A 15,337-nucleotide genomic window follows, 5' to 3' on the forward strand; every position below is an offset into this window, starting at 1 on the left:
GTCAACGGAGCCTTGTTGAGTAGGTTGGTGCGTCCGCTCGGCACCGCCAGCAACTGCGGCTTGCGTCGCCGCCACACGTACCGCTCCGGAGCACGGAGGCTCACCTGGCTTAATACATCCGCATTATACATCTTACCTCTAATCACTTTAAAGATGTATAAAACAAGTGCAAATTCCCTCCTAACCCGTAATTCGGTATACCCGACCATTCCCAGTACGAATAATGTTGGATACATTAGTGGGTAGTACGGGTATACGCCGTATAGCCGCATATATAAATACCTAATGAATTTATTTTGCACTCGCTCCAACATGAGACTATATTTAACCTCATGTGGAGCCCAGATGACTGAGTTAGTTTCTAACTGACTTCTAACTAAAGCGTTATACAGCACTATTACCGCCTTAATGTTACTGAAGCCCCTAACGGTACGAAGTAAGAAGCCTAAGTTTTTATAAGCTTTCTTGCAACACTTCGTAATGTGGCAACGAAACGACAGTCGACGAATTTTGTCGGACCTGGGTGACGTTGTCGCATGGGTTCGCCGAATTTTCGCGGTTGATAGCAAAATAAATAAATCATTATATAATCATGATGAACTTCCGCAAAGTAACGCCTGCTTCTATCCAATACATCTTAGATTGCATCACTTACCATCAGGTGTAATTGAACCTGTATAAGGAATTAAAAAAAAATAGTGAATCTAGAAAGTCACGTTATTTGTGACATAGGCTATATTTTATCCCTGTATTCTCAGGGGACCGGGAACTACGTGGGTGAAACGGACAAGTAGTTATCTTTAGATTAGGTTTTGCTAGATGATGGTAATAATAATAAACAAAAATAATAAATTAAAAAGATAGTCTTATAGATAGACTGTACCTATCACCAAGCGTTAAGTTTAGCGTTTGTACTTGGTACGTACGTACTTCTAATAGAATTTAAAAAAAATCAAATATATAAATACCAAGACATATTATAGGTACGACATTTGTCTGCGCATTAACATTTCACTATTGTCATGGAAACAAGTTAATAAGTCAATAAAATGTTATCGGTTTAAGACTCAACGATTTACATTGAAATAAGATTTAAATATTGTGAATAGCAGATAGCAGTTAGACTTTACGTTACATGCTTAAATTTCCTCCCCAAAATGCCGATTTTAGTAAAAGATTTTTCGTGGATTCAAAGTAACACCACAATCCACGTCCGAGTTCCACTTGATCCAGTTTATAAAGAAAAGGTCGATCTTTTTACTGCAGACTGTTATATCAAAGCTCACTTTAGTCCATTTCTTTTTGAAGTTTTCTTATTACACGATGTTGATATTAAAAGAAGCAAGTGTATCGTAAAAGACGACGTAATTTTGCTAGACTTAGTTAAAAAGCAAGATATTGAATGGGAATGTTTAGAAAAAACCCTATCAAAGGAAGACAAGACGAAAAAGAGGCAAGAAATACTGGAAGAGTGCCAACAAAAAGCTAAACAGGAAGCAGAAGATAAAGCTATCAGAAAAAGTAATCTGGACAGGTTTACGGTCCAGAAAGCGATGGACATTGATACCAAACAACATAATCTTATGGACTCAAGAAGAGATGAAGAATGTAAAAAAGCAATGAATGATTTAGAAAAATGGAGGGTCGGAAACAGCGTAAATTGCGAAGAAACAGATAAACAAGGTCTTAAAACTGTTGAGTTATCGTCAAAAGATATGCACGGCACACATAATCCACTAAGTTATAATACAAAAATAATTGAAAATAATTATGTAAATTGTTATAGACAGAAAAGCTCTGGTGTTAAAATAGTTGAATTGCCATCCTCAGAAGATGAAGATATTACAAAAACAAACATAATTAAGGAAAATTTGGTAAATGTTACAAAATCCACAACAAAAAAAGGCCAAACTAGAAAGCAAGTAGAAAAACAAAAACCAGAAAAGACAGTAGTACAATCAGAATATGTTGAAAAGAAAAAGGAAGAGGCAAACAAGAGGATTCTACCGAATTTAAGGCAGACAGGAGAATTAGAAATAACCCATACGCTACGAACTTTTCCGACACCGAGTAGGGAATCTAAGGCACAAGAAGAGGAAGAGTGGTTAAAAAATATTACAATGGCTAGAAGAGCTACCGGTAAGAAGTTTTCAACATATTATATACTTACATATTTCTTATTCTTTTAGGGAATTTTGAATGAAAACATTATAAGAGTTCATGTTAAAATTCCGGTTGAACCAGGAAGCTACGCAAACTTCACAAACTTTTCAGCATTTTTGACATTGTTTCTGTATTGTTAAACACATTGTTTTTAGGGTTTGTGTCTGAAGATCTGCGTCCAGAAGAACAAGATCCTCAATGGTGCAAAGAGAAAGGCGACGAATTCTTCCGGAGTGGCAATTTTTTGGGCGCGATTAGTGCTTATACACACGGAATTACTTTATCTGACAAATTGCCAAGCCTTTATTCGAACAGAGCCGCCACTCATTTTGCTTTGGGAAACTTTAGTAAATGTGTAAGCTACACCGCTACAACTGTTTATAATTTGTATATCTATTACTCATGTTCCATGTTCCAGAGGTGGTCCTATTTGTGGAATTTAAGGTTCCAAGCTCGAATTTGTTGTATACAACGTACATTATCTTCAAGTCGAGAGTGGTTAGATATTTCCTAGGCACCACTATTGGCTTTCATCAGGCGTAATTGCAGCCAAACATTAACCTATTATAAAAAAATAAAAACCAAGTTTTACCAAAAATTTCGTTAAATCATTCGGTCTACTCATCACCTTAAGTTTTTGTTACAAATGGTATTAGAACAAAGTTTTAAGGTTTTAGAATAGAGACACGTAAAACCAGCATTTGGTCCATTGTACAAATTCTCTTACTCAATTACTCTTACAAATTACCTACTTGCAGGCAACAGATTGTTCAACAGCTTTGGATCTGATGAAACCGCCGTGCGAAGGGAATCGCCGAAGCCGAGCAAAATGCATCGCCCGCAGAGGCGCCGCGCTTGCCCGTTTAGGATATTTGAATAAAGCGATTGAAGAAATGAAGGCAGCTGGCAAACTGTTACCGGAGGATGAAACTATCAAAAAAGATATATTTGATATGGAAAGAGCTTGGGAACAAAACCCAGATTCAGATTAGGGGCATCACCAAATTAATTAGGAATCAAGAGATATATGTACGATAAAATAAATACTTAATGAATATAAGTAACTTTGCTAGTTACTTATTTATTTGTACTACGACGGTTGTTCCCAATAAAATCTGTACTAAAGTTTGATTATTGTTTTCTTTTAGATTTAGGGTCAACTTAGGATCAAGAAATCAAAAGAGCAGTTTTTACATAAACACTATAATAATAGGAATAAATTTATAATACACTATTATGAATTTTCTATGTCATTCTATTCTTCTACGATCTTGTTCGCGAGACCAAGATTTTTCAATAAAGCATGAGGCGACGGATCTCTGCCGCGGAACCGCCTGAAGACTTCGCTGGGGTGACAACTGCCTCCAGTTGCTAAGAAAGTGTCTCTATATCTGCGACTTATGGTTAAAATATCCTGGTTACTCTCCCTCGCTTCGTCAAAAGCACTGTAAATGTCAGCAGCGATCATTTTCGACCACAAATGGCAATAATAAGCAGCTCCCCATTCTTCCGAAAATATTTTCGTAAACGACAATACGTGTGAGTCGTATTTATCAAACGGCAATGCATTATATTTAGGCCACAGCTCGGTTACTACTTCTCTCCAGAAAGTCTTTTTGGAGTGCAATTCCAAATCCAATCGCGAGAGGTACATCTCTTTACACAACTCATAGCCAGCCATATGCCTCCTTATATTTTGCAAGTTCGTAACGATCTCTTCGGGTAACGGTTCGTCTGTTTTGTAATGGCCGCTGATCGATTGGATAGTGTGTTGATCGTAAAGCCAATGCGTCATCACATGGCCACACACTTCAGCTGCATCCCACTCTACATTTGACAACCCAGCAACTTCTGAATAGTTTGCAGTTGTAAGCAAATGTCGAAGTGCATGGCCAAATCTGTGGAATAACACACTCACTTCCTTAAAGGTTAATAACGACTGTTTCCCATCAACAGGGGGTTGGAAATTAAAGATCAGAGCGGTGAGAGGTTGTGTCGAAGTGATGACATTTTTTTGACGAATCGATACATGCCACCCTGCGTCATCATACACACGAATTTTTTCATCTTCTCTCGCATACGGATCTAGATAGAATCCAGCTATAGGTTTGTTATAAGTTTCATCATACACGTCGTAATATTTAACATCTTTATGCCAAGTATGTGTGTCTGATCTTTCAACGATTTGTATTTTAAAGAGGTTACTACACAAATTAAACAGACTGTTGATCACTTTGGGTAGAGGAAAGTATTCTCGGATTTTGTTTTCATCAAAACTGTAGAGGGACCACTTTTGCTTTCTTTGCCAGTATGGAATATCCCAATGTTCTAACTTTGAATCAAAACCTCTTTCATTAGCATAATCTTGTAAAACTTCTAATTCAATGTCCTGCATGGGCCGCGCTTTTGTAAGAAGACTGTCAAGAACGTTTACAACATTATCTAATGATCCAGCCATTTTTGTTTCCATGCTCATGTCCACAAATGAATCATAACCTAATATAGCTGCTTGCTCTGCTCTGTAACCCCTTAACTTTTCTATGTTGGTACTGGTTTCCAAATCCTTGTTGACATATCCTGAACAACGTTGCATTAGTGCTTGCCATGCATTCCATCTTAAATTCCGATCAGGGCAATATTGCATAAATGGTTCATAGATATGAGGTTGTAATGTCAATTTCCAAGGACCCTTGTCTGCTTCATGATTAATGGACATTGCTTTTGCAAGGCTTTCGGGAAATTCTTTTATTACTAATTCATTGTTTATGATACTGCTAAACACTTTAGTAGCAACAGAAACTTTTTGTCTTATTGTATTTTTTTCTTTTTGTAAATTATTTAAGATATTGTTAAGTCTGTCACGTTTAGAACCTTTAACATCAAGTCCATTAAGTTTGCCCTCTAGAATGTATTTATCTAAAAGTCTCTGTTCCTCATCACTTAGTTTTTTCAAACGATTCTTTTCATCAACAGCAGCTTGGTATATTGGTACACTGTTAAACTTAGTTGATCTAGCTTTGTGTGCTCTCTCATGTATCTGGATGTATGATTTAGTTGGCATAAGACAACTGTTACCTAAATACAAAGTTTTGGCCATACCCCATGTCAGCTCTAACTGGCTATCTAATTTTTCCAGCGGCTGAAATACTTCCACAAAAGCATTCTTGCAGTTTAGACAAGACTCCTCTATTTGCTTCACTCCATTTTCATATTCCAAGCTCTGTTTGCTGATGGTGGCAATGCATTTTTCAATAGTAAAATCATTGAATTCTGGCAAACCGTTTTCTGATAAAAGAGTACTTCTCTCTGCATCCTCACCAATCTCTGGTATTCTGAAAGTTTTAATTTATATAATTATATAATCTATAGTATTAAGAATTCAAAAATGTGTTTGTGTAATTCTTATCTATTTCCTGCTTTACTGCAAATCCATTCTTGATGAAATTTGGAACAATGATTGTTTGCATTCTGTAGTTAGCTTTTATTATAAAACCAGAATATTTTTTATCAGAGACAATATACTCTTTAAAACAACCAAATTCCACATTATATAAAAGGATTTGGAGCTTAGACTCACAAAAACTTTGTTTCACGAATCAAATCACAAATGTTAAAATTAAAATGTTGCTACGCATTTTAACATTGGGCTATGCTTGGGCTCGGGATGAAGTTTGACTTAGTTATGATCACTAATGCTGTATAACGGGTTTTATTACAGTGTGGAAATCACTGTAAACTTTCACCCCCTATTTCACTCCTTTTATTTATATTTTAAAAAAACTTCTACCCCTTTTTAACCATTTATGGGCACAATTTGAAAAATCTTCAATGACATTATTTTAAGTATTCTTTACTCATACCAATTTTTAAAACTCAACTTAAAAAATGAAGGATTTTGCATACAAACTTGCAACCCCTGTTTCAACCCTACTGATTAAATTTTCTCGACCAAAAGTATCCTGTAACCTCCTACATATTTTGGTCACAAATCATGCCATGCAAGTTTCATTTAAATTCATTCAGTAATTTCAGCGTGATGCCCGGTTAAAATTAGGTAAGGACAAACAGACAAAAAAATTTTTTTATAGAGAATACAATTAAAGTTTTCAAAATATCTTCAATATAAAGAATTGGACTTGTTACAGTTTTATTATAAGTATAGATAGACATATAAGTAAAATGAGTAAGCATTTGTCAACAACATAATATATATTTTGAAAAGAAAACAGCAAGAAGTAAAATTCCCAAGAACTTTGGCTTAATTTAAACACTATTTCATGTAAATTGCATACCATGCTGTAATTAAACAATTTTTTAATGATTGAAGTCAAGTATATTGTGCCTGTTAGAAAACAGTGATGAAATTCCAACTTGGAGTATGCTTGCCTAAATAAAATAATAAAATTCACTCCTGCTTTGAAGGTGTAACTTTTAGTGCTCTGGAATTTTGTATAACTTATCAATAGTGAACCCACAATGACTTTCTTACATAATTTCTGTATCTAATTGTAACTCCAAAACACATTTCTTAGCATCTGAGACTGTTGAAGTAAGGTTACATTTTATGTGACTTTTTTTTATTACCTGTAGTAGTAATGAATATTAAAAAACCGAGCTGAATATCAATGATATTTGTTGTTTGATTTCTATGTTTTAAGCCTGGCTAAGAGTCTAAATGACAATCCGCCAAATAGTACCACAAAAACGATTTATTACTATAAACCGGCAGCCATAATCACATTTAATGATAAGCAAAAATGTTTGATATTTCGATTGATATTCTAGATTTAAATTCATTGTTACTTGAGAGTTGAGTGAGAATTCCAAAATAAGAAAAATATACTCACAGAACCACATATCCAGAGTTACGTTTGTTTTGGTAAAAAGGCCGTTTTAGATGGCGCGTTATAATGTTGGGACGCAGAAAAGATGAAGCCATGATCAAATAAATAATTCATATAACAATATATTTTATTTTATTTATTTTCCTTTGGTCTATTACCGAAGCCGCACGCAAGTCGCAAAGCAAAACACATGACATTGACAATTACGACGTTTGACATTTGATACAAAAGTAAATTGGACAGTTGACACTGACAACGTGAACAAAACATAGCCATACATATCCCAGTTCAGGAATTTTCAGGAAATATATTTATAGAACAACAGCCTGGTGGCCAAACCTTCGTGGTTTTATAAAAACTAAAAAAGATATAAGGCCCTGTCTACAAAATATTAAAAACTTGTGTTAAGAGTTTATAATATTTATTTATTATGGTAGGCACATGGTAGGCAACTATGGAGTTCAAACCTTAACGACTTTAGGAGTATTAGTTTAATTAGTTAGTTAGTTAAATTAGTGGATACCGAACTTTCCGTTATGGCTATCTTTACTATATAAAAATAAGTCGGGTTTTCCTTCCTGATGCTATAACTCTAGAACGCACGAACCGATTTCCACGGTTTTGCATTCGTTGGAAAGGTCTCGGGCTCCGTGAGGTTTATAGCAAAGAAAATGCAGGAAAAGGTAGGGGTAGGGGTAGGGTAGGGGTAGGGTAGGGGTAGGGTAGGGTAAGGTAGGGTAAGGTAAGGTAGGGGGTAGGGTAGGGGTAGCGTTGGGTAGGGATAGTTGAAAGTTTACATCGAGTGTCACGCGGACGAAGTCGCGGGCGTCGGCTAGTTTAGATATAAACATTAAATCAATGATTAATTTAATAAAAATGTTACAATCCTAGTTACAGTCAATAAAATCCAAGAATATTTACATTCACAACTTTCCTTAGTTTCTAATGTCATGTAAAAAATGTAGTGGAAAATAAAACTTCTTGATAGTTTATAATTATTTATTTACGAACTACAAATTCAATTTTTTCATTATTTTTATCAACGGCGACTACGTCCTCATTTATAGATACGTTAACCATCTGACATGAACACAAGGCGTTGCAGTCTTTACAATTTACTTGTATCTTTTCTTCTTCATCAGGTTTGGATTCTTTAACTGGCGGGTTGCAACAAAACTCCGTGTCTAACCCCATTCTTTCTCCGTCTTCTAGAGTCTGTGGTAGATGCTGATTGAGGGTTTCTGGGAGGAGTAGGCTCGCGATACCACCAGCTACCAACAATGCTCCCATGATGATTAAAGGTAGTACCATAATGTCTGAACCCTGAAAATTGTTTGTAAAGTAGATATACAGTAGATAAACGACATATCTCGTGATGAGAAAAATACGTTGTCAATCAATAGCGGCCTAGTTGAAATATCTCTCTCTTTCGTCGACGCCACGAAAAAGATCGCAATATGATTTTCGATTCAACATTTGATCAACATTTGTCAATTCTCTCGTCTCGTCAATATATGTCATGGTGCGCATCAACATTATCAACCCATATTCGGCTCACTGCTGAGCTAGACTCTCCTTTCAGAATGAGAGAGGTTAGGCCAACAATCCAGCACGCTGGCCCAATGCGGATTGGCAAACTTCACACACGCAGACAATTAAGAAAATTCTCTGGTATGCAGGTTTCTTCACGATGTTTTTCCTGCACCGTTTGAGACACGTTATATTTAATTTCTTAAAATGCACACAACTATAAAATAAAAGTGTGAAAATCAAACAATATTACCCTTCGCCTGCCAAACTGTAAACCAAACCACGCCTACTCCCCAAGTCAAGCGAGCGTAAAGAATTTTTACTCTAAAAGTCTAAACCTTACCAAATAATTCACTAACGGGATGAAGATAGGCCCAAGCATGCCGAGCACTGAGCTGAGACTCATCCCGAGCCCGCGCACCACGGTGGGGTACAGCTCCGACGCCATTAATGGCAGCACCACGAACGCTGACGATATGCCCATCTTGCCCACACAGTACAAGGCTAGGGTCACGTTCGTCTCTGGAATAGGTTTTATAATTCTGATTATTAGTTCATGTCTCTATAGCCCCACTTTTATCAACGGACACAAAAGCAGGTCATGCATTATCCTCCCCAACCTAACATACCCTCAATAGCTCAACAGTAGCTGGATAAGTCCAGCTTCGCATCATACGCACTCGTTACAGTCTTTTCAGACTAGTTGGAGGGGTTGAGGGAAACTGCAATATTGGTCATATTTAAAAGGTATAATTTAAAAAAAATAAAAGAAAAGATAATCTTTATAAAAATATATCCTTCCCTCCTCGTGAGTACCAAATTTTTAAATTTTACCTCAAAGTAAGTAGGTATGTACCTATTTCTTTAAATACCGTGTTTTTGTTTTAAGCTTGAAAAAAATCAGTTCATGCAATAAAGTTTGGTAATTCTTCCTAGTCAATAATATTATCAAAATGGCTTTCATTTGTAGTCACTCTAGTTCAAGTCTCTTTGTAATGACTCTAGATTCAGTGTGAAAGGAAAATTGTGCTACTAAGAGCGAAAACTCATCAGTCGCTCTTTTAAAAGGAAAATATCTATAATACTTATCATTATTTTTTCATCACGTGAAGATGAAATGTTCTCATAAAACTTACCATGCTGAACCAAAAACGTGGTCAAACAAGCAACACCACCGACCACCATACTCATACATAAGGTCCATCTCCTTCCCAAGCGTTCCATAGATGGCCACAGAAACATATAAGTGGGCAGCTCCACTATGCCAGCCAAAAAGAAGTTCAAAAATTCATCCCCTCCTAACACCGGAGCGTAGTATGACAGCCCAACATATACACTGGTATTTGTGAACCAAATGAAGGTAATTATAATAGTTTTCTTCCGTAGATTAGGTGTTCTGAACAGATCCAGTATTCCATATTTGCGCGATTTCTCTTTCTCTAAGTCTTGTTTTAGCTTGTCAGATTCATATTTGCGTCGCAAATGCACCATGTAGTTGGCTGGTAGGGATTTGCCGTTGATCCTAAAACATAATGTCTGTTAATTGCTTCCTCCGTTAATATGGTACTTCAGTTAACCTTGGACTGCTTCTTTACCTCTTTCATGAAAGGTCAGCACAAGATGAGATCTCATAAGAAAGGAACCTACATATCTATACTTTCCCTCAGTCAGTATAATTAGACTATTGATTGCCTTTATTTTTTTTTTGGCAATCTCTTGAAACTCTTGAAACCCGTAAAACAGTAAATAATATTTGACGGCAGAAATAGAGACAGTACTTTCGCAGTCAAGCAAATCTTCATCATTTAAAGAATTAATGTCTGTAATATTTTTAAACAAAATTACTGATTTAGTTCTGAACAGCTTTTTCTTTAAGTCTCTTCTATAATAAGATCCCCAAGACTGTGATGGACCTGCCAATGCATAGCTTTAAGCAATGTGTTAAAAAACATTTACTTAGTCGAGGGTACTACAACATTGATGAGTTCCTTAATGATAAAGACGCTTGGAGGCCGTTAGATCAGCTTCCACCTTCACACAGAAAGTAAAACTATAAGAAATGTAAACAGTAATTGTTATTAATTGTAAATTATAATACTGTATGACTTTTTCAAAAGAGCAACTGTTGAGTTTCTTGCCGGTATCTTCTCAGCAGAACCTGCCTTCCGAACCGGTGGTAGAATCTTTACAAATAGTCAACTGACGTGTCAAAAGTGCTTGTAAACTGAGCCTACTTGAAATAAATGATTTTTGATTTTGATTTTGATTTTTAAGATAGGATTACATACCTGGCCATATTCTTTAAAATAACTTCAGCTTTCTCAAACTGTCCTCTTGCCAGCAACCACCGCGGGCTCTCAGGCATTGGCCAAATGTAGAGGAAGAAGCAGACAAAAGGCAATGTGCTAGCCAAGGCCAGGTGTCGCCAGTCTCTGACCAAATAGACAACTCCAGCTAACAGAATGAGGCCCATAGAGTAGGCAATATTTGATAAAATTGTACACAAGGTCCGACATTTTGGCCCCACAAGTTCTATTGCTAAAATAAAAATAATATCGAGTTAATTGAATATTACTCAAAAACGAACTTTATGATATCACTTAATCTGCAGCGGAAGAGAGAAACAAAGTCGACTGGATTTATGTAGCACTTTAGAATAAGTCTTTGGAAAATTAAGCATCTAAAGTTTTTCAAATTATTTCACCACGGCTAATTGCCTTGACTGGCGACAGAAGGATTGGTTATCCAATGCGGAAATTGTAGCCAAGTATTCTTGGCCACCATTCCACGTGGGCATGATTTGTACAGATATTATGATGAATTATGGTTTTTCTTCTAAGTAAAAAATCCACTGAGACAAAAAGCCTCAATAACTGAACGGTAAAGGACATCTCCATCCTGTGGACTATTGTAGAACCCACTAATAACACAATTAGGTTAGCTTTTCCGACGACTTAGAGAAGAATGGGAATAGTAGTCATATTTCAAAAGTCATGGCAAATATTCTTTAAAATAATCTTTTTTAACATAAAAATTGGATAGAATTTAAAGACGTATTTCAGTTATTTTGATTTTAGCACAAAATTACAAACCGTTCCCTACTCTTAAAATAATTAGAAAATAATTTTCAAAATTGGTTTATAAATGGCGAAGTTACGAGGTAAGAAACATTAAAAAACATAGAATTGATAACCTCTTTGATTTTGAAGTCGATTAAAAATATATACTAACCCAAAACATAAGGCGTAGCCATGATAGCAGGCACAGTGAAGCCGACACCAAATCTATAAACAATCCACACGACGTAGTTTTGAGCGAACGCCGTAGCCACCCCAAAGACGCACTCAATGGCCAAATAGATGAAGAAGGAAGGCTTTCGTCCCATAGTATCCTGGAGGTAGCCAAATATGTAGTTGCCTATAATACCTCCAACACCTAGCAACACTAAGCCGAGTGTCGGGTAGAAATCTTTGTTGCATACTAAATCCCACTGCAAGAAAAAGTAAATGGATAAAATAATAGTCACTTCTAACTATTAAAAGAGAGAAGGTGTGTGTCCAGTAGTAGAGGGATTCCCACTAAATGAGCAAGACAAACAGAAGGTATTTAAAGGAAATGATAGTTATCTAGTTGTAAAGACAGCCGAACAAGAAAATGAGTAATTTGTAAATTACTCTTACCTCCATAACAACGGTGTTCTTATACGTGCCCATGTCGTAGACCCATCCATCAGCGCAAGGGATGAGCTCCATCTTATCCTGGCTGTCTTCCGTGTTAGGGTAGTTGTTCACAACGTCAGTATAGTTCCGATTGTACATGCTACACTGAGAGTACTCCAGCTGATCGTTTCTTAACTCTTGCGGAATACTGAAAAGAGGTATAAGTAGGGAATTATAATCGGATGCGCTTCATAGAATCGTTCTAATCAAATTCTGTAACAAAATGGATTTTCGAGTGTGCCGTTAGGACAAGCGTAATAGGTAAATATTGATTGTGCTGGACATTTTAAATCTCAAAAAATTGTAAGATAAATTAATTTATCATTGTAGTGATTGTATTAAAAAACTGACATCCCACTGACGAAAATGAGACGCAAGTCGGCCAAATCAATACATCATTCAGGTAGGTAGGTAGGTTCCAGAGTCACAGTAGACTTCTTAAAAAGTCTCCAATCAGTCTCGAAAAATCCTAGAGTTGGTATTTGATAATTTTGGGATGGGACGATCTACCCAGACCCCTTTTCTTCTAATTATATGCCTCTGTGTAATACGAGTATACGACTACCTTCAGTGGACGTCATTGGCATATACTTACCTTATATTCCTGGCCAGCTCCAGATCCTCGAGAGCATCCAGCTCCGGCACCCTGCACCAGTGCTTGACATCAGCTGCCATGAACAGCTGCGCATACGCGTGGAACCCGCACGGGACCACCGCGGGCAGCAGCACGAAGTATATCACCAGCTTCTGGTAGCGACCGAACTCGCCCACGTCCTCCAGAATCGCGTCGAAATCCATGATGGGATCTGCAGACCACGTAGTCCATAGCATAAGATTTGATGCAGATAAAGTATTTAGACAGATCAACCAGAGTTTAAAGTTTCTAAATTGGCAAAGGCTTTTCGAGTGGCAGCGAATTAATTACAGCCCAAGGTACCAGTATAAATGGATGGTAAGCTTAACTCTTTTATATGTGTAATATGCTTTTTATTATAAATCAGTTAGCTACATAGAGGATTTGAGTAATTGTAGAAACCCCTAGCTAAGTTGACACACAACAATATTAGTAGGTGGGTAAGTAAATTACTAACTGTAGGAATTCATTTATTTTAATTCATACAATCAGTTTAGGCATCAGGCTGCTATTCTTTTCCATCGATATTATTTAATTAAGAGAAAAGAGAAACTATTGCGAATTTGCGGATTTTTTATCTCTCACTAGCAAAAATATTAAGGCACCTACGTAGGTACGTAAAGTTAAAAGTGGCTAGTTTCTTCTTCCTACCTTCACAGTCAGTAGTTACCTAGGTAGGTAGGTACATATAAAAGTTTCAAATTCTGTTAAAACAAGTCAAATTTGGTTCAAAAAACCATACCTCATTATTAAAATCATAGAAAGATTAATTAAATGAAAAACTAAACGCATCAAGCTCTAAAATTCAGATTTAGGATCTTTAATATCGCATTTTTTATTTCAACAATATTAAATACATAAATATTTTGTACCCTTACCTCAACTGTAGGATCGAGTCTCTGGACGTTGTTTTGAATGCCACTGGGTCAAAATGATGTCAGCCCACACGGTCCGAGTAGCAGACTGCCCGCGGTGAACCAATAAGTTGCTTACCTATACTTGGGACCCTAAACGCTACCGGTTGTATCTACAGTGGGATAAAATACAATTCTATTTTTTTAATCCAATATTTTAGAGAATAATTTTGGCTTTCGGCTCGTTATCTAAAACTGGAATAAGTATTAGAAGCTTATGTTAGAGTGACATTCTTAACGAAATCTAGAGATAGCCATACCTTTTTAAGGCTATCGAAAACCTCTATATTCCGAATCTCAGCATCGTTCAGGAATAAATACAGTATTTTCGCAAAATACCAGGACTTATCTAAACTAGACAATTAGATATCTAGCTTTGGTGATTAACGAGTTTTTAAGCGGTTTGAATGAAATATTCGGATTCCCAAATACTGAAATAGCGATCTAGCAACCTGCAAAAGCAGTGTTGACGGCAACTTTAGAAACAACACGCTAAAACCATTGCACTCAATGCCAACCAATAAATATTTGATAGAATTCTACAACTTTTAAGTGATTATTGTTTAAAATATTGAGCTAATCTATAGATAAAATATGTCCTGTTACAATAATTATGAACGGCCAAACCGCAATATTTTGTGTGTATAAAGAAACTAAACTATAAAGGCAGAAATTTGTATCTAATAGCGCTGTATACAACTTCTCCAAGGATATTTCATTGTTAGAAATTAAAATGGCCTATCGGGAAGAGGAAATCCATTCAATATGAATACACATCAATTGTAAATCTCTGAGTAAAAAAACTTCACCCAATATACATGATGGGATGCTGTAGTTGCAATTATCTCATTCCCAGAGCACAGTCAATTCGATTAGCGGTATAATTGGAGCGGCGAAAGGACGGCTGCTGACCGGCAAATCAAGGTCGGAGTTAATCAACTAATAGGCATTATCCATTGACGACTCATTGAAGGGTTTAGTCTGGGAGAACAGAAGGAATGATGCAGTGGAATACGTGCAATCCTGGTAGAGCTACACAATGCTTGCATGGCTCTGTCATGGCCAGTTGGAGTATTGGGAGTTGTGACATTGTATGGATTAAATAAGGCGCGACCTCATCAGAGTAGCACTCGTAACAATGGAGAAGAGGAAGGAAACATGCAAGGGCCATAAAAGAACAAGGGTCAAAAAAATAATCATTAGAAGGGGAATAAAATAAAAAGACAAGGGTAAGATTAGATTAATATAAATCGGTAGGGATAAACTTCTTTTACCATAGCCGTAAGGTATCCAGATAATAATTTTGGCTCCATGTTCCTGATTCGCACTGCGTAAATATCAGTCCAGCTTTCAATTCCCTTACCTACCCTGGATAACGTGGATATCTTCCAGTCAAGAGTGAATAAGCACCTTCTAGATAAACACATTCCACCAAAGGCTTTATATATCTAGGCATTGGACAAGCGGTCGACATGGTAAAATTTTGGCATTTTTTAACCTTAAAAATATTTAAATGATTAAAAAAAGATAGTG

The 15,337-nt window shown here is 36.4% G+C and overlaps 3 protein-coding genes across 3 annotated transcripts; 1 reads left to right on the forward strand and 2 right to left on the reverse strand.

The window, feature by feature from the left end:
- Positions 1-343: 343 nt before the first annotated feature.
- LOC112047868 (dynein axonemal assembly factor 4-like) lies at positions 344-3,209 on the forward strand. The gene is made up of 3 exons (XM_024085142.2): positions 344-2,139; positions 2,319-2,518; positions 2,922-3,209. Exons 1-3 carry the CDS (start codon positions 1,158-1,160, stop codon positions 3,153-3,155), a joined length of 1,416 nt encoding a protein of 471 aa, XP_023940910.1. The 5' UTR covers positions 344-1,157; the 3' UTR covers positions 3,156-3,209.
- A 141-nt stretch (positions 3,210-3,350) lies between these two features.
- On the reverse strand, positions 3,351-7,201 carry LOC112047866 (uncharacterized). The gene is made up of 2 exons (XM_024085139.2): positions 7,011-7,201; positions 3,351-5,495 (listed from the first exon to the last, which is right to left on the reverse strand). The coding sequence occupies exons 1-2, from the start codon at positions 7,100-7,102 to the stop codon at positions 3,419-3,421; spliced, it is 2,169 nt and encodes a 722-aa protein (XP_023940907.2). The 5' UTR covers positions 7,103-7,201; the 3' UTR covers positions 3,351-3,418.
- Positions 7,202-7,992: 791 nt separating this feature from the next.
- On the reverse strand, positions 7,993-13,928 carry LOC112047867 (beta-alanine transporter). Its single transcript, XM_024085141.2, has 8 exons — positions 13,769-13,928; positions 12,852-13,062; positions 12,218-12,404; positions 11,769-12,027; positions 10,826-11,075; positions 9,674-10,059; positions 8,881-9,059; positions 7,993-8,330 (listed from the first exon to the last, which is right to left on the reverse strand). The coding sequence occupies exons 2-8, from the start codon at positions 13,052-13,054 to the stop codon at positions 8,007-8,009; spliced, it is 1,788 nt and encodes a 595-aa protein (XP_023940909.2). The 5' UTR covers positions 13,055-13,062; positions 13,769-13,928; the 3' UTR covers positions 7,993-8,006.
- Positions 13,929-15,337: the final 1,409 nt, after the last annotated feature.

The sequence above is a fragment of the Bicyclus anynana genome, chromosome 15, assembly GCF_947172395.1.
Source record: "Bicyclus anynana chromosome 15, ilBicAnyn1.1, whole genome shotgun sequence".
NCBI classification, from domain to species: Eukaryota; Metazoa; Arthropoda; class Insecta; order Lepidoptera; family Nymphalidae; genus Bicyclus; species Bicyclus anynana.